This window comes from Anser cygnoides, chromosome Z, assembly GCF_040182565.1.
Source record: "Anser cygnoides isolate HZ-2024a breed goose chromosome Z, Taihu_goose_T2T_genome, whole genome shotgun sequence".
NCBI classification, from domain to species: domain Eukaryota; kingdom Metazoa; phylum Chordata; class Aves; order Anseriformes; family Anatidae; genus Anser; species Anser cygnoides.
This window is the reverse complement of record NC_089912.1, coordinates 8691463-8719084: the sequence shown is the minus strand read 5'-3', so window position 1 is coordinate 8719084 and position 27622 is coordinate 8691463. Positions and strand designations below refer to the sequence as shown.

The following is a 27622-nucleotide window of genomic DNA, read 5'->3' as shown; positions in this document are numbered from 1 at the left end:
TTAGGTATCAGGTAGTGTTTATTACACAGAACATGTATACAGAGGTATACTGAAGTGTGTGACTGTCAGAAGGACAGCCATATCTACTGTCAATTACCAGTCATCAGCAGCCAGATCACTTCCTGCCAAACTGTGGCAATGGTGGTGGCACTTTGATGTCCTGGCCTCTTTCCAGTTTCTTCTCACAGTCAACAAGATAATTGACCCCATCAATGACAATCTGGACTAGTTCCACCTATGATGAGAAAAAAAAAAAAAAGGAGAAAAAAAAGGAAATAAAAGCTTTAGATAATGCTGTTAATAGAGAAAGGCCTAGAACCCACACTTCAGAAGAAGAGGCCATCATCCTAAACCTGCGCTGGCTCTACTTCTCTACTTTATCTACCATTCCTTTGTTTTCAGCTGATGTGCTCTTGATTTACACTGGCGGGGGGGGGGGGGGGGGGGGGGGGGTTGGCGCTGATCAGGCCCAGAGCAGCACCAAAATTTGTAATTCTGTATGTCAGAGTGTAGTGGTGTCTTTGTTACCTGTTTCAAAATTGCTGAAGAGTACAAGATGCCTTGCTCCCATCAAACTTTCTCCACAGGCAGTGACAATTGTGGACTGCAAGCCCTGCAGCAGTCAGTGTCACAGCAGCCAGTAAGCTACAGCACTGATTTTTCTTAATTTTCATGAGATGGTTCATTAGCAACCTTTAATGACTGGTTTGTTAAAACTGAGTACAAAGACTAAATCCCATTGTCTCTTTGTTGTGACAATCACTGATTTTCAAGGGATTTGTTTTTACTATGAAACATTTCAGTGGCTTAGCAGTTTATTTTATTGTCTGCTATAGACCAGCTGTGTTGGGAAATCAGAGGCCTGAATTTGCAGCCTCCAGGAGAACAGGAATTTCATATTATGTTTTCATTGACCAGTAACTGAAACAAAACAAAAATACAAACAATTTTATCTTACACCTTTGGGAACATAGTTCAATTCTGCAATCACATTTACCACATAATAGAATTTATTTTATTATAAACTGAAAAAATATGTCTTCTAATAAAACACTTCTATCCTCTTGAGTTTGGCTTGTCTTATTTAGATTTCACAATCTTCCAAGTATGGATAGTATCAATTCTGTTGGCTTAGTTCTCTGAATATTTGCTATACTGACTTCAGCTAGGCATCACTGACTTCAGTGGATGTCTTCATATAAGGAACAATTTATAGAGGGTTTATACAGTAGAACTCATTAATTAGTTATGCTGTGTAATTCTTTTGTATTATTAGTGTTGTTTTAGTATAAAGCACACGTCAGGGTGTTTCAGTTATTAATAAATGTATTTGCTGCATACTGTTTTTCAAAATAATGCAGATTAATAGCTTTTCACTTCTGTATGTTTTGGTCTGGGTCCACAGGAACTTAGCTGCCTACATCAAACTCAGAAACTTAAAATTTCCAATGCCCTGTCCTAACACCTGTTAACTGTCAAGACATCTAAGGACATATGTAAGTAAGAAAGCATGGAAAACCTGGCCTGGCTCTGTCCTTCTGAACATGCAAGGCAAGCAAGAAGGGGAAGCCAGCTGGCTGACTGTGAGCCAGTTTGAATCCAGGTGCAATCCAAGTACTCTATGCCAGGATTGTATTTGTGTTATGAAAGCCTACCAAGTATCAGGCTGAATGCAGGTGTTGTGCTGCAACAACAGTGCTAAATGGCATCCATATGTAGACTGCCAAAGCCTCTCAGTGCTGTGCTCGTCTGGGAAAATACACCTGGACCACACACCCTTCTTTGCAATGGAGCTGTAACTTGCAGCAAAGCCCCCAAGGTAATTTAGAAGGGTGAGCAGGCTGCGCTTCAAATCCTGACATGTACGAGCAGGTTGGCAACTAAGCCCAGGTTGTGCTTGGTGTTGTTCGTGGAGAAAGGGTCCTCAGGAGGTACCTGTCCCACTAGGGCCTGCCCAGCTGAGCACAACTGAGGCATTGCAATGCTAACCTGGGAGACGAAACACATGTTTGACAGAAAATTTGAACCTCTGTCTTCTATCTACTAGAAAAAAACCTCAAATCACTGGACTTACAGGGCCTTGGAAGGTTAATTTTTATATCATTGTTCTTGATGCAGCCAAGGGTGAATGCATCTGTGAAGCTGTAGATGTGTGACATGGCTTACAGCCTATTATCTGGAATAAGGATTTGGCTCAGGAAGAGCTAGTGGAAGGAGGCTGTAACTCAGCCACTGTTGTTTCTTCCCCATCCTTCAGCAAAATTGCACTAAGGACCAGTTCTGCTTTGTAAAATACTCAACTGTGAAACTGGAATGAGGTCTGGGACCTGAGTCTCCCTGGAGAGCAGCCTCACCGCTGGACTGTAGGGTCATTTCCAATCTCTGGCTCAACAAATACACATTCAAACTGAAATAACTTCAAAAGAAGTGCCAGAGATGAATCCATCTCATCACGGCCTACAGCCAAACAGGGAGAACTCAGAGCTGACAATTATATCCTTGCCCTTATCAAAACCCAGCTCTCTTGTGTCTTCTGCTCAGTGGAATGCAGGACATAGGAAGGTACCAACAATTTCTCCATTATTCTGGAGTGAAAGGACTGAACTCATCCTGCTCTCATACTGTGGAGAACACACAGGACTGAATGCTAAAAGTAAAACAACACATCGACCCAGTCTTGCTGTCAGTGCCGGATCCTCTGGGTGGGTTAGGACACAATCCCTACTTCTCTCCCTGACATTTTGCAGTGGTTCACATTAGTGGAGCTTGGTCAGGGCTTTCCCCTCCCTGCCCATTTCACTGCCATAACAAGAATGTTTGGCAAGCACATAATGCGTGTTTGTAATTTTCTGCTGTGTAAGCATTTCCATTGGGCCAGGAAATGGAAATTGCCATAGCTCCGCTGAGGCTGGTGGTGACTCTAAGGACAGAGCAAACCCAGATGGAGGGAGACTGGCTCATAACAGTACAGATCTTTGTTAAAAAAAAAAAAAAACAAGGAAAAAATAATTTTTTTTAAAAAAAAAGTTTACCTCTGAGCGACCCATGCGGTCCAGGTTGGAGATATCATACACATCTGCTACAGCTGCCGTGTCCACTCCACCAGTGCCACGCTTTTGCAGCCTCAGGTTCTCAAGGATTTTTGGAAACCTAGGATCCTAAAAGAAGAAACAGGTTTGTGTTTACAGCCTTTTAACCTGTGTAATGTGCTGAATCCTTGTAATATTATCTGTGACTTAATAGCATCTCCAGAAATACAGGCAGAGGTGGGTGGTTTTCTCAGTCCTTGGATTACAGTCTGTCATGGTGGCTGTCTGATGAGTAGGTTAATTTCCATAACAAATACAATAATTTGCAGAATAAAAGTTCACTTAGTTAGTCCTGCATCATCCCTGGGACCTTGTTACACATGATGATGATGTGCAGTCTCCATGAGCTGTCGTTTTTCATTTTTTGCTCTACAAATCATTTGTTCCTCTATAAATCAGAGGAGTTGACTTATGTCACTGGCCTTGTACACAACTTACGCACCTTGCTAAGCTTGGGCAGCTTAACATGGACTCCAGCACGTAAACCAGTTCCCAGGTTGGAAGGACAAGTCAGAACATACCCGAGGCGTTCGTTCCACATGAACTCCCAGCCCCTCTCTTTAATTAATCTTTCAACCTGTGAAGGCAAAAAAAAAGAGAAAGTGAAAAGAAAGGGTTGTATACATGTCTCATTTTAAGACGCTTGCTTATAGCTCAGATTCCTCTCACCCTGTGGCTGTGTTGATGATGAACTCCACTAATGCCAGGGGAGCTGCATAAACACACACCTGAGTACAGTTTGGCTTGTCTCTGGTGTGAACTTTTGCATTCACCAGGCACCAAGGTCTCCACTCGATATTGCAAGGATTTATTCATCATTTTTTCACTATCAGTAGCTTGTGGACTCTTTGTCACTCTATCACAAAACTCCCTGTTATGATGGTTTGGTACAGCCCCTGCTGTCATACATTCAAGTCGGCATTATGGCTTCTGCGATGCATTTCTAACCTCCGCGTTTTTGGAGCAAGGTTGCAAAGCACAAGCCACAAAGCCTCAAGCACTACAGAACAGAAAAAAAAAATAACAATAACAATAACATAAAAATAAAGCAGCTAAAGGTGAGTTTTACATCATTTTCATGGTGATGCCATTATTCTTAGGGGGAGGACACTTGATTTCAAAATGCCTAAATTTTACAGCCATACTTCCATTATAAGACAACTACACAGCTTGCATATAATGCTTTTCGTTAGTAGATCTCCAACCAGATCAGAAAGTAGACTGAAATAACTATCCTCAGAAAAATCACATGGGTTCAACAACCTTTAAGTAGGTTAACTCTGTCCACTCAGCTAAACCTCCTGGGCTGAAATCTGCAATCCCCAAACAATCTCAGCTCAGTTCTCCTTTTCCAGAGGAGAATCATATATGTACACCAGCTCATGTTTATGAGATCTCCACAGTGTAGGAGGATAATTCTGTTCTGCAGAAGGATGCTGGTTAATTCCTTCATCCTCAGAGGTTTTCAGAGGTTTTAGCTTGATTTTCTGGTTATAGATCCAACTTACTGTATCTCAGGGTCTTAAAAACAAATGAGACTGTATTTAGACTTTTTTTAAGTAATCTTTTAATGGGAACGGTCTTGATTCAGTAAGAAGCCTTCTGTCATGAATGCAATTATGCATGTAGCTGTGGATCAGTGGTGGACAAGAGCACAGATGGAAAATGCTGTGTTCTGCATGACATGTAGGATGTTGGACTTGATGATCTTGGAGGTCTTTTCCAAGTTAAACCTTCCATGTTATCATTTGTGTATTGTGTGCAGACACCAGAGTTGGGGGTAAGGAACAGACCACATCTGCTGCCTCAGACGCCTGCTCTGGTCACTGTCTGACCACTTCTCTTTGCCAGGTCCATGGGCAACTTCTGTTCAGTGTGAGCTAAGCACAGTAGCAGAGGCAAAGCTGGCAACAGCATCCACAAGCCCTGTCACTTGGGCCACCCCCCTGTAGACTGTTCAATCTCATGAATATGCCTTGGAAACCTAACAGAGCCTGGTGAACCACCCCAATGTCAAAGAAGCATCCATTAAGTGGCTTCATTTTGCCAGATTCCCAAATTCACTACACACTCAAGCTTTCCTAAGGATGCCTGTGCTGGGGTCTGTGAATGGTATGGAAAGGATGCGCAGCTGTGTCAGCTCTACAGGTGCAGGAGATTTTCTGAGACAGGGGTGCCTCTGGGAGGTCAGAGAAGCTGCTTTGCAAAGGTGAGAGAAGTGAAGCAAGCTGTCCAAGGCTGGCCCAAAATGCATTTCCATGCCCAGGAACAACAGCAGTGCAATGGAGACAAATGCTGTTCCTCCACAGTTCAGATGAAGTGAGTGGACTAGAGACCCCAATGGGGAGAAATAATTGTTTCATAAAACATTATTCTTACAGTCTTGGAGACAATTTTCAGCCAATTTCAACCTTACATAGCTTAACCAATAGGGTTTTTTATGCTCTGGCCATCCATCCAGGAATTATGTGGACAGGGGTGGTGGAGAAGAGCTTTCTGCCATGTCACCTGTCCCACTGCACCTTTTTTGCTATACTGCATGTGGGACAAAGTAAAATAATCTTTCTCTGTTAAAATAACTCTTTTCTTTTTTTTTTTTCCTGTGCCAGGGCAATACACAGGGCTAAGTAACATGGCCATCTTGCAGCCACACCTGGATTGTCTGGACAAAACTGCTCTAGCCCACATGCCACAAAGGCTGTTTTGGTCTTCAGGAGGAGCTAAACAAGAATGAAATATAGGAGCTATGGCTACTGGGTTTTGTATCTTAAAATGCTTAATTTATGGTTTCCCACAGCTTGCAGGCACAAAGTGGTGAAGAAGGGATATTTCTTTAGCCAGCCCATGCTGGAGACTGTAATACAAAAGCTACAAATACATTTTATTATTCTATTATTTCACTATTCAATTTTATTTTTCTATTCTGTTCTGTTCTGTTCTGTTCTATTCTATTCTATTCTACTCATTTATTTATTCCCTACAGCTCAGCTAGCAATTTGCCTTTGCTTCTTTCTTTAGCTGCACTAGTGTGGGTTGCTGTTTGGACTGGTGTTACTTCATTTTGTTGCTCCTGGAGATGCCAGATTAGTGTGAACCACGGTAAGCAGTGCTGACAACAGCCCCACAACACACAGGCAGGAAAAGCAAACTCATTGAGTTACTACCTCTTTTAAGCCACGGCAAAATCTTTCAAACACCCGTTTCATGTTGCCACCCTTCTCCATGGAGATCACCCTGGTGTGGTCCTCTTCGTTAATCCAGATGAGAAATGTCTTGTCATTGTTATGCCTGGTTGAAAGGAGAGAAGTGTCTTTAAAGTATGAGACTGAAAAACAATTCTCACTATCCTCAGCTTTACCACAGACTTTTGAGACTGTGGGGAGGCTAATTGCAGCAACATGACATTGTTCTGCAGAGTTAGGGATGAGCCAGGAGGAATGTGTGCGCTCCAGCTTGAGCGCAGCAAGGGGAGAAGACCAGCCCTGCATCTGCCATCAGTGGGGACATTTTCTTATCAATCTTAGAAAACTGCACAGCTAGGAAAAGCCCCTGACACTCACATGCTGCTGGGGGCCTAGCACTATGTCCTCACTTCGTTGTGTTCTCTCAGTCAAATCCCAGAGCCCGCTGCGTCTCTTGTTTGCACTGGATGGCTGCATCAGTCAAGTTACATGTTGGACGTGGATACTGCATTGGAGATGCTGGCTTGTCAGTCAAGCTACAGATGCCTGAAATTACCCACTCGTGCTTCAAACAGATCCCTTGTGTCTAGGTTTGTGAAGTGCAGGGTCAAACCTGAGGTCACTTTTCCTGGCTTTCCTCTACTTTCTCTGTCTTTCACTACAGCATCTCCTGCAGCATGTACGAGCTGATTGGTATGATCAACCTCATTTGTACAAATACTGGAATATCAGCAAGGTTGAAACACATGAAATTTGGAAGATGAGGTTCACTAGGCCTGACTATAAGCTTGTATTCTGCCAACATAAAGCTGATCAGGTGTGAACATCCTGTGCCCTGACATTAGAGTCACCCGAAGCCCAGCAACTTCATTTTCAGTCACATACAAATATTTAGGGTAGGCTTTCTTAAAGAGGCTGATGTCGGCCTTACTCAGCTCCCCTGTAATTAGTGACCTCTTCCCATTGCTGTGGGATGGGTGGCTTTCAACCATGCCTTCACTGCTGCAGAGCTTGGGGGGAATATTCCTGCAGCACAAAACAAGGACGGGATCTCAGGCTTTCTAAGAAAAACAAATTCCAAACTATGAATGCCTCTAGTCAACAGTTTCTTGCAGAAGAAGGGTATGTTTCCCAATTTGACTCACTGAAATACTTTCCAATCATACTATTTTATTTTTTACTTCCATTCTACCTGTTATTTCACATGTAAAACAAGCCCAAACCAGGTCTGTTGCATTCAGATCACTGGATAGTATCTACATGGCTGGTATTTTTTCTTTTTGTTTGTAGAAACAGCAAATGGCAAGCCTCAAATTTATCATTTTCCTAGAGCAAACCTCTTCCTCGGATCTAAATGGAGACCAGGGAACCAAGCTGAAGTTCCTTGAAATAAAAAATCCTTGTGATTTCCAGCAGGTCATCAGGTTTCATGGGTGGTCAGGTTTCACAGTGCCTGCTCCCCAACAGAAAGCAGCTTTAGCTTGTTACAGTAACACTGGATGTGCTTCTGAACACCAGCCAGTTTTGCCTGGAGAACAGATATTTTTTCCCCACATAAAAATCAAACCTCTTTGAAAGACTCTGAACCTGCCTAGAACAAGGAGATAAGATGACTTCACAGAGTCCTTTTTGCCTAATTTTTCAAAATTAAAACATCCAGTATTCTCCATATATATACTAGGATGGATGTAGATGTAATGCACTGCCCAGGCTCCCCCCATTATCTTCTAGACTGTGTGCACAGATTTGGGGCCTATTCTTCCCATTCTCTCCCTAGAAAATATTCTGTTTGGGCACAAAATACATCAAGTGTGTTGTGAAAGAAGGAACAGACCTAGAATAAGACGGGAAATTCAGCTTCTGCTGTATCTCATCTTTGTCCAGTTTATTTGGAGCGAAAGTGTTACTTTTTTAGGTTGGGGAGACAGGAGGGGAGACAGGAGCCTGCGATGCAGGGTCCTGCAGCTGTATTGCCATCTTTTAAAAGCAAACTGAGCATGCTGTGAGGATCAGAACAGAGTGGCTACAACGTCAGGACAAGCAATGAGACTAGTAATACAATCTTTAAAATGCAACACACACTTCTGCATGCCACACAACGTACCAGATTCCTCTGGCATCTGGCCAGTCACGAGCCATCCCAGCACATGTTAGCAAAGGAGACACTGGCTTGTCAAAGAGAAAATGATCCTGCACACCAAAATGGGGCCAAAGAGAGAGAGAAAGAGAAAAAGAGAAAAAAAAATAAAATAATTCAAGTTTATTCAGTATAACGCTGTCTCAATGCATTTTGCCTGAAGGCAATCAATGTACAAGTAAATCACATAGCACATTCTGTGAACCTGGTTCTTTCTGGAAATTAAAAGCATATTACCCAGCAATTTGCCTGAATCTTGCAGGTTCTCACTGGCATTGGTAATCTGACAGTGTTTTGCCAGAAAACACTTTTCAAGCACAGGGAGGAGTGGGAGGTGGGACCTAACACACACAAATGGCAGAGGAAACTCTGCGAGGATGGATGGCTGGAACCAGAGATGCTCTCTGCATACAGATGAATTTCATTGTAGGAGAAGGCAACAGTCCTTAAAGGCTGCAGAATACCCAGTGCTAGGTCTGCAATGAGATCTCTGCAGCACGGGGGTTTAGCACTGTACTCAGAGCAGGAAGTCGGGGTAGGAATTATGCCCATGCTGGGCTTGCCCTTTGGCATCATGGACTTGTTCTGCTCCTCAGCAGTGATGCCATTTCTGAGTTAATAAATGTAGTATTTGGTGTGCCACCAACTTGCCACATTTCGAATCATTTAGTCTTACTTTTTTAACTGAGCAAAGTTTCTTTTTTTTTTTTCAAAGCAAATAAGATTTTCATGTGTGTGCTGAAAAATTTTTAGTTCTTAATTCCTCAAACACTGCCATATCAAATACTGTTAATATTTTTTTCTTCTTCTTCTTCCCCTAGAGTTTTATTAAGAACAGCGAGGCAAGCTATCCTGAATAAATATGACATGGTGGAGAAGCTGATAAGCTTTACTTTTCCTTACTTTCTTTTCTTCATCAGTGGAGTATTTAAGACTTTCATCTTTGAATACCATGTGATGGGCATGATGCAGCCAGAACCCCAACCATTCAGGAAAAAAAGACATAGGGTTCTCTTTGCTCACCACAGGGACACAACATTTCTTTCATTGGTTTGCTCCACTGTGCCCGTTTGTTTGGGAGAAAAATTCCTCCTTTTGCAAGAAAAAGCTGAGCACCATTACTTCCCCTTATGTGCATAAGGGCCCAATCTGCAATGTACTGATGGCCTTCAGTGCTGAGTACCATTCAGCTGGCACTGATTTGATCCTACAGAGATTGAACAGTGCCTGTTAAAGGCTGGCAGCAAGCCCTAAGGAACCTTGGAGTTCTGAGGTCCTAAAACACTGAAGGGAGCAAGCAATTGTATGAGTAAAAGATGGAATCTGGGGTCACAATATTCAGTGCCCTGAATTTTATAAATATACGTTGGTAACCTACAATGGTAACCAACATTTTGTCCATAAACGTAACAACAATGACACTCAATTTAAAAAGTTATTGACCTTACTTCAATTCTTAACTCCTGGTTAATCCAGGTCATAACACCTAGTTTCATAGTTTTAAATAGTTATGATACTTCATCAACTGCCTTTTGGTTGATGTTATGTTATGAATTAGTGTGTCATGAATATAGTTACCAGGGTACGGCCCTTCTTTTGAATATTTTTAAATGCACATTCAATGTTCTTTTTTTTTTAACAATCTTTTAGATTTTTGTAATTTCTACAGTCCAAACATGAATCATCGTTATGGATTTTCAGGATAGCTTCCTGTTGCCCATTTTTGCCAGGTAAGCACTTTGGACACTTTGTTTATCTCAAACACCTCTGCAGTAATTGAACAATGACATGCTGAGACAAAATCCATGGTGAAAATCCTTGTATTTTCATCTGTGTGACAAAACTATTGTTGTGGACCTGATCCTTTAAGTCCTTGAACACAGTTCCAGGACTGGGAAAAGGTCAGTGGGGTGCAGTTGGCTATCACCATTCTGGGGAAATTAGAATTTGTGTAGTCTTGACATAGAGAAATTATAACCAGAACTCCCCACTCCAACAGTCTAGACTACAGATAATATGCAATGTTCATCTCAAAGTAGTAGGTAACATTTTTAGTTAGTATGGTTATTAATACAGAAAATATCAATCTTTGCTTAAGGAAATGACCAAGAAAAACTCCTGAATTTACTCAATTTTTGTCCAAAAAAAAAAAAAAGGTGGAAGTAGCCACGTATATTTGATTTGACACAGAGCTTGCTATCTGGAATATCTGGAATTCCACATGTTGGACCTGGATAGTATGTATTTTTGCCAAAACACAAATGCTGGATGATTTACCATTATGTTAAAAATATTCCTGGGCCATTGACTACTGGGTTAATGCTGTGATTATTGTCCTTAGCTACACAGGAAAGCATGTACCCCAAAGGATAAAAATAAATGAGGGTAAGAGAAGATGGTGTCAGCACCGGAGCTATACTTACATCAATAAGCTGCTGCTGATCCTTCTCGGACATGTTGGTCAAGCTGTAGTACTTTCCAGAAAGGTCTCCTTTCAGCCCAGAGAGGGCGGTGACCACAACGTTTTCCACCTCTCTCCTCTCTGCCCTAGTGCAGGCAGGAGGAAGGCTGAGGCCACGGATGCTACGTCCAGTGCGCACACGTGATGAGAGGACGTAGTGCTCATCAAACTGACCATGGGTGATCTGAGGAAAGAATTTTATTTTACTTTTTAATTCACACTGTGCCTCATTTTGTACTCCACCACTGAAGGAAAAATGCCATCCTACGGAAAGAGGGACATCTTTCTGCCCGGGGATCTCAACTTTCCCATGATATCACTCATAGTCAGGGTACCACGAGCCCCTCAAAGCTTCAGACAGTAGGACGGTTTTTTAGGAACAATCAGTTTCTTTGGCTGAAAGAATGTGGTGGAGTAACCAGCCGGTCCTTTATGGCCCCGCCATGGAGGGACCTGAGTGGTTTTTTGAAACATGGATATGGGCAGAGACAGGAGGCCAGGTATGGAAGATCTTTTGAAAGGGGAAAACCCAAGAAGATGCTAAATCACAGAGCAGTGGAACAATGAAGGAAACATTAGGCAGCAAAGAAGAAATACTACATACAATATCATAATTGTAAGAAGCAGCCCTAAACCTTTATTTCCTCATAATTTTATTTCAGTCCTACCTTGGATGCATCCAGGTCAGTGTGATGCTTCATTGTGCGTGGATCATAGCCATTATGTCTCGCTTTAATGACAGGGTCAAAAATCTCAGCAAACACCTATGGAGCCAAGAGAATCTAGAAAGAGTCTGCAGCATCACAGAAACAGTTAAACGCGCCAGCCTCAGACACAGGAGAACCCCCCTGGCATGGGACCCTGGGTGACAGACAAAAAGGGGGCTTTGCAAATGCTGACAAAGGTAAATATGAAAGGAAAGGGTCATTTTGACCTAGACAGTGCTCTACAGTGGTTGCTCATCCTCACAGCAAAATGAAGGTGCAACTGCACATTAGTTAAGTTACAAGCCTACTCTAGATGCCATGGGCAGGCACTGGACATGGTGGCAACCAGACTGGGTTTCAGGATGCATTACCAACCAGAACACACAGAGTCTCTTGACAGCTTGCCTCCTGCTTTTAGGTCGTGCAGTGATACCATGGTCCTCATTAGAGCCCCTTGGCTCGTGTGTATCAGCAGTGGCCACAACCACGCCTCCATTCAGTCTTGGAGCAGTAACCCTGGAAGTTTTTCAGGGCAGTCACCACATCTAAAGGAGAAAACTGAACCACAGGAGCTGATGACCCAGAATGCCAGAAGTCCCAGCCCAGACTCAGCAGCCCAGCATTTAGGCTACTGTTAAGAAACTGTATAATAACAGGTAACATAGTGCGGTAGACTGAAGGAAGGAGACCATTGACTTCAATAAAAACAAAGATTTTTCAAACAAGGATTTTCTTTTTCCCTAGTCTTCTTAATATTTTGGAATTAAATAACCCTGTTCATCCTAATGCTGTCTATGTTATGCTTTTGTCATGATCCAATATCTGTAGCTTAAAGGTGTCTGGCAGTTCCCAGATGTTTTAATTTCAGTTCTGCCTCAGCTGTTCCACAATGCAGTTTCCACATTACCTTCATTTTGTGTGTCTCAGGGTTGCATAGTTTTCTCATAAACTAAGTTTAGTAGTAGGAAGGAGGGCAGTTGCTAGAGGCAGGTAGAGTATTGCTCCCAAGCAGCTGCATTTTATTAGCTTTGACTGCAATAGAGAGGGTACCTGTAGCAATGCCTCATGTCTGCACATTTCCTAATGTGGAAGAGTAGGGAAAACACTGTCTTTATGCACATGGCATGCTACATATATACTCTCTGGGATACTATTTATCTTAGGAGCACATACCCTGCCAGGAATTACTGTTCATCTAATGAGCTCTTGGGAACTACAGCATAAAAAAAAAAAAAAAAAAGAAACAAATGTGATAGTGTTATGAAAATATTTTACCTCGTAGGATTCTTCATCACCTGCCACCATGCCCACAGTTTTAATGAAAGGATGGCCAGGATTGTCCACCCCGGTTTGGATGCACTGGTCCAGGGTGTAGCCATTGGGAGTCATCTTGTCCCTTAGCTTAGCATAAATGGCTGGAGTGAGGCACTCAGCCATGCAGTTGTTGTGTTTGCGAAGATCTGGATAGTCAGCGCTGAAGTGAAAAAAACAAAAAACAAAAAACAATTAACACCAAAAATTTAAACAGTGATCCTTGGTAACTTATGGATCTATTAAAGGGATCATGAGATACAGAGCACACAGCATGGTTTAAAAGCATAATTAGTTCTTGGTTTATACATTGCATCGAATTTTAGGAGGGGAGGAACATTCAGGACACTCCAAATACCCCAGACTGTGCTTGGATGGGCAACCACACTGGCAATTGCATCTTTCTTCTACCTGGGGCATCCAGGAAAGTGAATCCCAGTGAGCTTTGAACGTGTATTGAATCCCATCAAGTCTCTGTTAAGACATTCCGAGTCAGAAATAAACAAGCTATAACATTGTTTTGTTGAGTAGGAAGGGAACTAAATGTAGCTGAAGAAGGGTTTGCAATTCTGAGCCAAGGTGCTCTTGCAGCTTGTCAGTGATGGGCATGAGTGGGGCTGTCTGGTCTATGTCAGCAGGGAAGTTAACTCATCCATAATACCTGGCATTGTAATGGCATTATTATTACTTACATACAGCTGCATCGTATTCCAGCCAGGGAAAATGACAATATGCTTTAGGAAGACATTTTTGCAATCGAGTCAGACCCCATCTACCTTGTAATAATTTGCCTTATGCACAACACTATTATTTCTATAAGAATTTAAACTAAGGTGTTATTCACTAGTCTGCCAAAGCCTGATCCACATTGTTTCTCACAAATATGGCCAGCAAAGTCAACCTACACAGAAGGTCTGTAGTTAGTTTCTAATAATAAGGAACCAGTTTGTAACAGAATTAGAAATATTTCAAGTACACAGGAGATTTCTTTGTTACTTGCATAGTGAAAATATGTTCACAGTTCCCAATGGTAGAGTCTGTACAATCAGCCAGTCCCGTCGGTGCTGCAAAGCATTCGACAACTGATGAGATAAAATAAGGACTAATTTAGTGCTTTGCCAAAAGCTTGAAGCCTTATTTAGGCTTGCCATTGTTTGTTTTTTCTGAGTGTTGATACTATCACACACCCCTGCTTTCCGGTCTTGAGAGCCACTGTTGGTGCTACCTAAAACTGGGGTGACCAGGAAAGGGTGCCGTTTGTCAGGTCATCATCATTCCTTGGACGCACAGACCGGGTGGCTGCATGAGGACTCCTCCTGCGTGGTGCCCAACGTGACACCTAGCTCAAAGCGCCCACCTGGGAGGGAAAAGCTTCCGCTTCTCTTGAACAGCAGCCTTCACATTTTGCTGGTTGAAGAGGTACCCGGTGGTGAGCACCCCCGTGCCAGCCGCTGCGAAGAGTGCAGCGGTTGTACGGCCAGCCAGGAGACGACAGAAAGTGCCAGCCATCCCACTCAGAGGTGATGATCTCTGGAAGAGAAGGCAGCCTGGGATCAGCCCAAAAGCCCTCACATGGTGCAAATGACAGAAAAACATTTTTAACAGCAGCCCATTAGAGGAAGCAAATTATCTTTATTATGGGTTTGCACTGAAATAATGTGTTCAGACAAATGGTCAGCGTTCATGGTTTCTCTATATATGTACCTTTGGTAGAGGTAGAAATCAATTGGTTTTTAGTACTGTATGGAGCACACAACTCTAAAACAGAATATTTTAATTCTTTTAATGACTTAGGGCTATACTTGAATCCTTTAGCTTGCTTCACAGCAACAACTTGTAAGCTGAAGACATCTTTTCAGTGGCCAGAAAGGAACAGGAAGGTACCGAGTGCTACAGTCACATGTGATGGGATGTAGCACTAGCAAAGTTCCCTTCAGTGCCGTCACCTACAGAAACCACAAACTCCTGTGCCTTTTCCAGGCTAATGTGACCTGCTAAGCACTTTGTGCTTTTTCTCCCATAGATATAAAGTTGGAGTAGGCTAGAGATCATCCAGCTTACCAATGGAAGGGGTGCTTAATATGCTTGAGAACTGAAAATCCTGACAGGCATGGGAAATGGGAGCCAACTCTTCACTGCCTTTTCCAATATAAGGACACGCTCTATCAAATTGGAGGGAAAAAAAAAAAAAAGAAAAGAAAAGGGGGGTAGGAGGTAGGTAGCTCTCTACACCAGTGGTCAAAGACTGATAAAACTCCTTCTCAGAAGAGATTATGTGGGTACAGGCAGTGTGCATGGCTTCAGTGTGAGACTGGTCAAGCATGTGGAATAGAGATTAACTGGGCACTAAGCAGACAAAATGAAACAGGTTAACAAAATTCCCTGAGGTGAAAACAGCTGGAAGCTGTGGGAGCTTTTTATCAAGGAGCATCACATACAATGTGATGCTCTGGCAACCAAGTGCCAGGTCCTGCACTTTGGTCACAATGACCCCATGCAATGCTACAGGCTTGGGGCAGAGTGGCTGGAAAGCTGTGCAGAGGAAAAGGATCTGGGGGTGTTGGTCGATTCTCGCCTGAACATGAGCCAGCAATGTGCTCAGGTGGCCAAGAAGGCCAACAGCATCCTGTCTTGTATCAGGAATAGTGCGGCCAGCAGGACCAGGGAGGTGATCATCCCCCTGTACTCTGCTCTGGTGAGGCCGCACCTCGAGTGCTTTGTTTGGACCCCCTCAGTACAAGAAGGACATCGAGGTGCTGAAGCGTATCCAGAGAAAGGCTACAAAGCTGGGGAAGAGCCTGGAGCACAAGTCCTGTGAGGAGCGGCTGAGGGAACTGGGGTTGTTTAGTCTGGGGAAGAGGAAGCTCAGGGGAGACCTCATTGCTCTCTACAGCTACCTGAAAGGAAGTTGTGGGGAGCTGGGGGTTGTCCTCTTCTCATAGGTAACTAGTGATGGGACTAGAGGGAATGGCCTCAAGTTGTGCCATGGGAGGTTTAGATTGGAAACAAGGAGACATTTCCTCTCAGAAATTCCAGTCAGACATTGGAATGGGTTGCCCAAAGAGGTGCTGGAGTCACCGTCCTTGGGGGCATTTAAGTAAAGCTTGGATGTGATGCTTAGGGACATGGTTTAGTAGGTAATATTCATGGTAGGGGGACAGTAGAACTAGATGATCCTGGAGGTCTTTTCCAACCTTGATGATTCTGTGATTCTTTTCTATGATTCCTTGGCTCTGTTCTCCTCTGAGCATCCACCTATGGCCACTGGTCTGTGCAGTCCACTGCTTTGGATCACTATAGTCATTTTTAATACTTGGAATACTATGAAAATTTATAGAAATACTCTGTACCTATCAGGTAACTATACCGATTGGTTTCAGAACAGCAAATTTGTCTGGAGAAACCCAAATAAATTGACTTTTTTAAGACAAAAGGTGTTACTAGCAGAAGTACGTTATAAGTAGCTGTTTCTGACTCACAGCCTCTCAAGAAACTGAGACCTTTCCTCCTTCAAGATAAAGAGAGACTCTCATTTGCCGTTGTACCACACATCCTGCACAAAGACCTAAAATAGGAATGAACGTAATGGATGCTAAAATCAGGGGCCTTGCTGCAGTGGCGCAGGGACACGCAGCAATGCCAGCAAGATTACCCAGGTTTAAAATACCTCATAGGAATCTGTGTGCCTGATTAATTCATTATTCCCAGTAACATGTTCAGACTTCAGCTATGGCCTTGGCCTTGGGATTAAGACCAGGTTTGAGCAACCTGCCCATGGCAGGGGTGTTCAAATTAGGTATTTTTTAAGATCCTTTCCCACACAAACCATTCTGTGATTCTGTGATTCTATGATTATGTCTGAAGTACAGGGAATCTCTCATTCTAGCAGAGCAAATGGCATGTTCTGTGACAGTCTGAGGAAAAGAATGAATGTTTTTTCTTCACAGTATCAGAATGCAACTGGTTTTGCAAGTAACTGTGGGTTTCTGAGGAAGATGTATGTCCTATTTAAATAAATGACACAAATTACAATTTGTGTCACTGAAGAAAACTTTTTCTTAAAACTGCACTCTGACAAGTCTGTTTTGGGAAATTGACAAGGAAGAGTTACAAGGAGACAGGAACTTTCCCCCAGGATAAGCTGCTTCTGTTGTTTTGTCAAGGTTTTAAAAAATGCAGTTCTTTGTATAATTTCTTTAACATTCTTTCAGCGGTTAAATTAAACACCTGAAAGTACTTGGCTTTCTTTTCAATGAACTCAAGTGTTCTAATTTCCAGTAATTTCCATGAAGATCTGGGTTAGCTAGCTGCAAACCCAGTAATTATTTACCTTTTCCACTCCTGTCTAAGGACAATTGCAATGCTGCACCTCCATCTTTTCTGACAGACCTTCTGACCTGCTTTGCATGGTTTTCTGTTGCAAAGCAGTGTCTACTTGGCACTTAATTCACCTACGTGAGATGAGAAACTTGGATGTGTTTTGGGTTTAAGAGGTGTTTTTTTTCAGGGCCTTTATCTCTTAAAAATAATTTTATATTTTATACCTGAATTTTGTTATCCTGTGTCCTCAATTCCTCTGATACACAACATTGATCTAACCTTCCTTCCAGAGAGAGGTGCCATCTGACTGACAGAAGTTGCAGTTTTTTTTTCATTGTGAGACTTTCCCTCGAACAGAACTAGGGCAAGAGACCACCCAAGGAGGGCATATTCCTTTCCCCATGAGGAGCACATGGTGAGCTCCTCAGCTACCCAAGTCCTCGGGATGCACAGCACCAGCACGCACGAGAGATGTGCTGTGTGGGGCTGGGGCAGGAGTGGGCCCTTCTCTGGGAGGGGCTCCACTCCATCAGTGCATTCATTTTGCAGGAGAGGCTCCCACAGCTGCAAGAAAAAACACAGTGGGAGATGGTTTGACTGCAAATCACAACCAAGTATCAGGTTCACGGTGGAAATTTTTGTACTGCTTTCGTGTCTCTGTATTTAGCAGATGGTGCTTGTGCCTTTTTGCAGTGTATCGTCTCCATCCCACACTCTGGAAATATTATGACTAATTTGTGGAGAACTATTAGTGCTATACCTCAGTGTCTCAGAAACAAAGGATGTATTTTCATAACAGCACCATGAATTTACAGTTCTGTTTCACAGAAACTATCCCTACTGCAAGGAGTTGGCTGACAGTCAAAATCCTGCCCTGAAAACCACCAGCCCTGACAGCATCCCCTTGCCGATGGTGACACCATCACTTCAGCAACCCCAGGCACACCTCAGAGTCTCCACCAGATGGGATTTTTTGTGACCTTCCTAATCCCGTATCACTTTAAGGGACAAATCTGGCCCATACACCTGATTAAACTAGAGTAGTCCTGTGCATTGTGTATTTAGACAGCCGGGTGAGGCACAGGAGTGTGTGTCTGCGGGCTGTTTTCTTGGCCTTGTTGTTGTCCATTGTGTGTCCCTATTCTCCAGGACATTATTGCCCTGTTGGGTCATGGAAAAGACTTCTCCCTCCCCGAGGCAGGCTGTACATTACCTGACAAATGCTCCTCTAAGAGCTCTTAAAGCCTCCAACACTGGAGCTGCCACAGACTGCGTAGGTTAACTACCTGAAAAAAAAAAAAAGAAAACAAACAGATTGAGACAGGCTATTTAAATTTAGAACAACGTTATCCACACATCTCTTGGTACATCGTAAGCCCAGCACACTGCATCCTAATGCTTCCTTCCCCAGAGCTGGCAGCACAGTGGGCAGGAATTGGGTGTCTGCAGCAGCCAGCCCCAGCCTTCAGACCCCGTCACATCCTTGGGCACGGTGACTGCTCCTCAGCAGGGCATTGCTGTCGCAGGGACCACCGGTTGTGGCTGCTGAATGCAAAGGGAAGGCTGGAGTTTCATGCGGGAGAGAAGGAAAAGATCAGTGCTACAGGGATCTACAGTCTGTCTGTCAAAAACTCCTAATTGAATATGCAGCTCCTGTCGCAAGGGAGGGCTATTGTTCTGAATGTAAAAGCGTGTAATGCTGCGGGACCAACCTATAACGTTGTTATGATATATAATAATAACATAAAGTGTTATTTTTACGCGAGTACTCCACAGGCAGTCAGAACAGCACAAACAGACTGATGTAAACACTTGGTGGGCAAAAGCAGCAATCAAGGCAAAGAGCTTTTTAATAATGAGGTGGCACAATGAGCAAGACACTTTATTTGACAGGAAATTAAGACACTATGTTTTGTTTCAGATTTTTTTTTCTCCTTTAAAATTGCGCAATTTCTAAATAATGCATTGCTTCAAAACAAAATTTCAAGAAAGGTCCATTCTGAAAGCATCTGAACAGAATGGTCCCCAACTAATGAAATTTTCTTCAAAATTATTTGCTCAGCGTGACTTCACATCCTGAACAGATTCATTTGTTGCTGTTTTTTTTTTTTTCCCCCACAGAATATGTCAGCGTGCACTAACAATGAATTTACACCATCACCACCTCTGTGGATTCAGAGAATGGCAATTATCCGAGACTGAGGCATTGCAGAAGGTGTTGTTTACTGACAGTCTTCCCTTGTGCTGCTGCTGATACGAGATCCATTCTTTCACAGATGCTCCAATGCTATCATAGCACAACTGGGAAGTGGAAAGGGTCATTTTTCAAGGTCAGAAGGATTCCTTGTTCTAACCCCTGAAAAAGAATCGAGAGCTCTCCTGAGCTGCTGAGGTGTGCAGGAAGGAAGGCACCTGCATCAGGAGAGCATCCAACAGGCTGGAGAAGATGAAGGCATTCCAAAAGTTAATCAGCCCGAGTTAAAAATAAATACAGCTCATATCTTATTTCATGCCTGCAGTTGTTCCTCTTCACTGCCCTTTGCAATAAGTTTTATCAGCTTCTTGTAGAGATTTCTCCTAATTATTTTTTCTGTGTGTAGCACGGAACTCTACAGAAGTCACTATCTATCTCTCTTTTGATGTCTCTCCATCATTGCTCTACCATGTTTTCACATTTATGAGTCACCCCTTGGCTCTTGTGCTCTGCAGGTGTGGTCTGGGGTCAGAGAAGCAAGGGAACAACTTCTGAGACAGGTGTCAGCACAGAACGACACCCAGCATGACTGTGTGAAGCAGTCATCTGCAACAGCAGGAACTGCGTCTGATGAAGTTTTTACCCCTCTGTTTTTTTACTGTTTTGCTTTCCCCATAAGCAGGAGCACTTCTCAGTAACCAGAAAAAAAAAATCACCTCTGTTGTGGGATTTTGTCTGTACTAATAAATTACGTTTAAACAGGTCCCAATCATCATTTACGGATTTCTACTCAAAGATAATTTCTCTGCTAATTCATTTATAACTGCACCAAGGTTGCAGTAATTTTGTGTTCTTTCAATGCACCACAAGCTACATGTGAATTCGGACTTTATTTTGGTAACACAAGACAGAATTAAATGGATCTAAGCTAGCACTGTGTTTTTTACTTTCTGAACATTCCTTCAGTTGTCCAAATGAGGTCTAATTTCTATGGTATTGAACACAACACTTTTTTGGCTTGTTTGAGGATACTTTATATATTTTAAAGACATTTTTAGGATTCATAGCATGAGATCTCAGGTCTCTGCCACTCATATGGCTCTTGGATAATAATAACACTGTTCTTCCACAACAGAATGGGTAGGTGCGTTAAGAGTCAGACAGCTTCTTCCTCACTGACTTGTCAGGGATTTCAGCACATTGTGTTAGAAATATTCAGGGAATTGATCTGTATTGAGCTGCCTCTGTCTAAGCCTGTGATGAATCTGGAGCCCTGTATGCGTTCTGGGCCTCACGAGCACCACCGAGCCAACCTGCGCTGTAACTGCAGGTGCACCTGCATTCACTGCCCATGGCATTGCTGTCGGGCTTGTCTCACCAACTGCTGTGAGAGTAGCTTGCCAGGGTCGCTGGCCTTGGTGCACTGGTCCTGTTCAAGTCAGTTACATCCTGCTTTTCCTTGCCATGGTCAGAAGGACCAGCCTGTACAACCCACAGGGTTATGGTCACTGTCACCCAGCACTCACAGCACGTCTGCCCTCCTTTCCTTTGCAGATAGCATGGCCTTCAGCTGTGCCCACGGTTGGGCATCCTTTGACTGCTGAAGGGGGAGCATAAGATGTACATGCCTCAGCTGGTATCCAGCAGCATGTGGGTTTCCTATGGGTAAGAGGCAGGGAAGGGTCTTTTTTTGTCTTATCAGCAAAGTGTGCTGCAAGACACAATGATGGCTCCTGGCATTTGAATCTAGCTTGCAGCTTTACAAAATGCTTGAACGAGATGTTGTACACATTTTACCCTTATTGCGTCATTCTGTGCATACACTGGATACTGGCTTTGCCTCATGACAACTTTTTGAGATGTCTTTCGTATCCCTCCAGGGTTACGTATGCCTTTGGCCCAAGGACAGAGCCTGGCACACAGCTCAGTAGCTCTGAGAGTGGACTTTGTCACTGGTAAAAAGTCCTTTGAAGTTTTGCTTCCAAGGTCATTCGTACTTGCACTGCTTGGAGAATGCAAAAGTGCTGTTCTACAGAAAAAAATGAAATAAAAAGCAGTTGGCTCAGAAGCACTTGCTCTGAATTTTCCATGCAACAGGCTCACACCTACAGTGAACAGCTTTCACTAATTCTTACAAGCCTGCTTGTGGATCAGAAGTGACTAATTGAGAGAGGAATAAATGCAACATTCACTTAGAGTAACAGCCACTGAGCCATACAGCATGTATGTAGCACAAAGTGTCTCCAAAACCAACTTTTCTTCACAGCTGAGCAGCATCGCTCCTGATCTCTACACATCTGCACCATCGAGGGCAAATGAATTCAAACTGGAGTTGCCTTTTCCAAAGCAATATTCCATGAGCTGTCAATACTGATGGCCAGTGAATCAGCAAAAAGTTGGAAGGTCTTGAAAGGCCAAGATCCTCTAGGTCACACACAGCCTTTACCTCTCTCCTCTCCCAAAGGATTTGCTCTGCTACCTGTAGCCAGCCTTCAGAACATTAATGTCCTGACAGGACTATCTTCAGCTTTTAAAACTGCATTTTAATATGTGTATCACCTCCCATGCACACCACATGGAAGAAAAAGCTGGCTGCAAGACTTAGCAAAAGTCACTACTGTGATTCTGGTGCTGGATGAGAAACAACCCAAAGGACTGCAAGTGTCATTTCAGGTGTTGGGGCTGTTGGTAGCCGAAGGGTGAATCTCAGGATGAGAAAAATTCGGAGAGTGCCTATTTCATGGTCTTAAAACCAGTATCCCTTCTTTTTCATGACACACCTAGACTAAGGCCTCTGTTAAAGGTGAAGGTCCTTCTTCAGAAGAAATGTGTTTTTTATAGGCCAGGTTGCTAGCCAACACTACATGATATTTAATATCTTTGACACTTATGACAATTCTGTGGAACCATGACATATCAAAACTCTCCTTGCTGCTGTGACCAGAGGCTGTGGAGCGTTCTTCACATTTGGTTGATCGACAGCTACCATGGTGCTCAGACAACCCCAGCAGTGTCACATTGCACATGGTCATCTTGTGACCTGCACACAGGTGAAGCCGTTGCATCCATATCTGGTAAACACCGGAGGAGAGTGAATTATGGTGAATGCACAAATCACCTCTTTACCCTTTAAGGAAATTGTCAGCGTTACTGCTACTTCTAATACAGACAAACAAACACTTGCTATTAACCCTTTGCTTTCTTGAACTTCTTGTAAAGAGGACATCACCAGCTACATTTCCCCAGGTGGGAATTAGCGTGGCTGAACACAAGCATTGGTTATCCCTAATTTCACACCAGGCAGCATGTGTGCTTTCAGCCAAGAAGGCAAAGAAGGTGCAAGGGTTACAGACTGAACAGTGACATTTCCAGAAATAGAACAAGATTAAATATTTGAACCATGTCATGGGTGGCATTAGTTGCCACACCATGTGACCCTGGGCGACATTCCAGAGAAATGGCAGAGTCATAGCTAAAGTTCACACCGGCTCATAAACACAGGTAAGGTATATGCTCATCTTAAACTGCTAAGCTGTTTAGGTCTTGCTAACACTGTAGTTAGCAGAACATTCACGTGGTGGAGAGAGAGGTAATGAATGAGGCTGGTCTGTTATTTCTGAGAAGTAATTCCTTTGAGTCATTCCAAGCTTGAGCTAAAGCCTGTAGACGCCAGTGGAAAGTTTTTCTCTGCCCTTCTATGGACTTTGCGGGCACCTTAGAAACATCTGCAATAAATGTCACAAGTGACTAAATGCATGAGGCACCATTTTTAGATTCCCAGAAAACAGCTTACATTGCTCTTTGTCGGTTGTATCACTCTAGAAGTTCAGAGGGTAAGATATAAATTACAACATTAAATCTCATAAAGCAGTATTGGTGGTTTTCTCCAGCTTCTGATAGCTTGGGTTGAGCAACACACGAACTGTTCTGACTGAGCAGGGCTTAAGATAGTCTCCAAAATGCAGAAGCAATGTTAGCACAGGCATCATTATAACTGTGCCTAATCACAACAGAGAGCTTCTCTACCAAAAAACAAACAAACAAACAAACAAAAAAAAAACACTAAAAATCAGTTTCTTTCTGCTCATAATTCCATGAGTCTGCGAGCACGTATAGAAATCTACTTATCTCAAGAAAATAAATTTGAAAAAGAAATACACATAAATTCATTGCTATGAATAGAGGAGGTATGGAAAAGACTGGGACTCTTATTGGCCAGACAACTGCCCCTCAGTAACCACACACTTTGTGATTCGTTCCAGCTGAAGGTCTGGCCCCTTAGACCCAACCTAGTCTCCAAGTCCTCCAATTTCTCCTACCAAAGCCCAACAGTGGTGTTGGGAGTGCTTGCCTTTCTGCACCAATCAGACACTGCTTTACAATATAAAAACCTCATCCCCGCAGACAGCCACAAACTAACTCAAATAACTTCTCAAATTTATGTTTTCTCTGAACTGTTGACGCATGTCTGCAAAGGAACTTATTTTTCCCTTAGTTAAACTATTAGTTAAGGGTCAACACCTGAAGCAGCTGCACAGTGAGCCGACACACTTTCTGCTGCAACAAGTAGTTGCACAAATCAATAAATTATAACCAAATTACACTGTATCCTGTGGTGCTTTGAATTCATATGTAACAACCCTCGCATTTGAAATACTACCATTTGAGGCAGAAAAGCAATACAGTTAGTTAAACTGACCTTGAAGCTGAAGGTAGGCACGTCCTGCTGCCTGCAGCGAGCCCAGAGTGTAATGGGAATAACGATCTGGTGTGCTGACAGGAGACCAGGTAATATGAGAGGGGGAAAAGGAGGTGAGGGAGGCGAAAATAATTGCTGCAGCGGCCAATCCTATTTCACTCGGTTACATGAGTGACATTTGCTGCCACAAGGCTGCCCTTGAGGACGCTGGGAGGATGTGGCCTAGCAGTTGGGTGACAGCAGCAGCATCCGTCAAATACTGCTCGGGGGGAAAGAGCTCATCTCAGCCCACGACTGGCCAGGCAGGGAGTTGCCAGGGCTTAGCCCCAAGGGCCCACGCAGAAACAGCCGAAAGAGAAGGGCCGGGAGCCGATTCCGCGCTGGGCTGCCTTGCCTGGCCTGCCCCAGCAGCCACAGAGCAGGGCCTGGAACTGAACCGCCCTCACAGAAGGGGGGTGATGTCACAGTGAGGCCAAAGTGACATCACAGTGGGCTCTTCTTTTTTTCTTTTTTTCCCCAATCCTTTTAATTCACCACATTAATATGTGACTCTTTGTAAGGCAGAAATCCAGAAACACAAAATTAAAAGGTGTTGGTGGAAATGAACCGCTAAGGATATCTGAAGCCACCCATTTAGCATTAGTACAGCTGCACAGTGGTACAGAACTGGAAGAAACAACACATGATGGGTCAGAGTGAAAAGAAGAATAGACGATTTCATTGACCTAGCACTGCTCCCACCGAAGCTAAACATTTTTCAAGGCTGACTGAGAAACACAGGGGCCAATACCAAGCAGCTTTTAAAAAAGTCCAAGACTTCAAAACATGTTTTCCTTTGCATGCTTAATATTTCTTGAATTGTACACGGCAATTTCCTAAACTCAAATCACAGATTTGTGAAACTTTACAATATATAGACATTGTCCCCCCAAAATGTCATGACTCATTTAGATTAATGAGAACCATGCATACCCACCATAATTAAAACCAAAACAGCCACCCCAGATCAATGCGTTCGGACTACCTAGTATTTGAAGCACCCCCTCTTTAACACACCTGCTTTCTATCAAACCAGCACTGCGTTTCTGGTATCAATAGAAAAAAAAAAATCCAGTGGTGGACTTGTTGAGGTAACATGAGCATAGAAACACGAGCACAACAAATCCGGCCCTGTGCGGGACTTGGTAAAGAAAACAAGTATCATCTTTTTCTTCTCTACTTAGCAAGAGCACCTTTACGCCTGCGCTGTGTCTTTTTTCTGGTGGCAAGCCCCCCGGCCTGCACCCAACACACCATGCTAACACTTCTAACACTTCTTTGCAGGCTGCTGTGGCTCTGCCTGTGATGCAGCCCCTGCACCAACAGATTGCAGCACAGCAGCTCATGACTGAGGCTCTCACTTTGTTCGTAAATTTTTGACTGAAGACAGCCTTTCCTCATAAAGCCCTTGGAGACACAAAGAGCTTCGCCTCAAAGCTGTTGATACCGTGAACTTAAGTGCCTTGCTGACATACTCGGATGTTTAAGCCATTTGCTAGAACAGAGCCTGGAAGAACAGAAGGTGCAAACAAAACTCACTCGGCCTGCTAACTAATATCACGAGCACCTGGCAAACAGTGTTAGCGAGTTCCCTTATGATTTCTGGGGAATGCACCATTTAGTACTTGAGAAATAGCTTGGTCTTACTACTGTTCTTTGAGCTGTTTTCCGAGGAACTCAGTTACAGAAACACTTGGAATGAGAAGAACCATCCATAAATAATGCTCTATTTTCATCTCTATCTAACCTAAATATTTATGTGAAATCTCCCAGTTAAAATGCTGTCTTGGTTTCAGGGCTTGTGCTGGCAAGGTAGCAGTAGCTGAGTGTTAATTCAATTGCTATTCGTATTAATGCCATCTGTCCCTGTGCAGGGAGTTCAGCTGAAATTCAGCTGCAATGTGTGTCCCATTAGAGTTTTTTAAGGAAGCTGTTGAGTGGAGAATCTACCTACACAGACCGCAAATAGGGTCATTTTATTTTATGGGAAGGCCTTCCTGGTTAATGTATTTCTTTCAAAAAGAATTTCTATAAAATCAAATTTCCATATGAGGGAAATAAGTTGTTAGTTATCAAAGGAATCATGACAGAAAGTGTAAGGCTAGTTAGTGTTACTTATTACATATACCAAATTACCAAATTAGGAATTGGAGGATGGCAAGTTTGTTATGAAGAGCTTGCAAGGACGCTTATTATTAGCTCTCCTGTGGCCGGAGTTGGAGCTCTGGTATCATACAGCTGCTAAGAGCCACCCACTGTCTCCAAAAGCTAACGGCCAGCTTGCCCCAGATGCAATGAAAATCACTGGTTTTCAAGTTCAGTAGGTTTTTAATTCTTCAGAAACCTAAAGACAGTCATATAACAACATAGTGAAGCATACCCCCTTGGGAAGCAGTCTCCTTGTTTACCAAATGGTTGCCAGACCTCTTACTGAGATTTCCTTCTAACTGTGGATGTTCAATATCCACTTAAAGAGATTATAAGCAGTTAGCAAGATCTCAGACCACAAAAACATTCTGTTTTGAGGTTGCAATCAACCACTTACACCCCACTGCAGTTGCTGGAATTCAAGCAAGTACTTGGTGCTAAGCATGGGCAAAAATTTTCCATTGACCAGGTGCACAAGAAGGCACAGAACAGTCCTCCTACAGTAGTGGTTACTCCACTTACTTTTAAGTGCTAATACACATTTACTAAATAAAAATCTGAACTGGATCCAACCATCCAACCAACCTGTTAAAAATAACCCTAGTTATTTTAAGTTATTAATGCTGCTCTTGACAGGACATCCACCACATACTATAGGAAAGGTTCTCTATAATTAGCTGTGTGTTTTCTGGACAAAGTGAGGAGAAAGGACTTTTCTAAAAATGGGGTTGACCTGATGGGAAAGCAGAAATACCCATAATCCTTACAAGAGAATCATGTGGCCTTCATGATTGTCCAAAAAGTGATCATGCTATTTTTGCCACAGACTGCTTTGCACAGTATTGCAATGCATATGTTTTAATCAGAGCAGCAAGAGTGAAGGTAGGAATTGTCTAGTGTAGATTCATGTGTGTGAAGAGGGCGGCAATTTCATGTCAGACAATCTCAACATTTTGTATCTCACTGAACTGCTTTTTTTATTTTTTCTCTCTCTCAACAGGAAATGTTGAGTACAAGCAAATAGTACTGCTTTGCAAGAGGAAACTTTGGCATCCTCTCCTCTCCAAGGCAGAGAATGACATTCACTCTGTGAATGTCTCTCTCCTGCAGGGTCAACAGCTGCTGGTGATGGAGGCTCAGAATCTAGCAGGCCATTGCTTTCACCTCAAAACACACCCTAACTATGGATTTGAATCTGTAATATTAGCATTTCCACAGGTGGGATTCTTACTCCCCTCACAGAATAGGATGGCAAAATGCTGCACTTAATTTAAAATTACCAAGTATGGCAATTACCAATACCAAAATGAAAAAATAATCAGCTGTGATACTGTG

At 43.0% G+C, this 27622-nt stretch overlaps 1 protein-coding gene across 1 annotated transcript; it reads right to left on the bottom strand.

The window, feature by feature from the left end:
• Positions 1 to 24467, bottom strand: CKMT2 (creatine kinase, mitochondrial 2). Its single transcript, XM_013191808.3, has 11 exons — positions 24101 to 24467; positions 18421 to 18493; positions 14245 to 14417; positions 12852 to 13050; positions 11538 to 11633; positions 10832 to 11053; positions 8376 to 8461; positions 6254 to 6377; positions 3532 to 3666; positions 3033 to 3158; positions 1 to 235 (listed from the first exon to the last, which is right to left on the bottom strand). Exons 3-11 carry the CDS (start codon positions 14394 to 14396, stop codon positions 116 to 118), a joined length of 1260 nt encoding a protein of 419 aa, XP_013047262.3. The 5' UTR covers positions 14397 to 14417; positions 18421 to 18493; positions 24101 to 24467; the 3' UTR covers positions 1 to 115.
• Positions 24468 to 27622: the final 3155 nt, after the last annotated feature.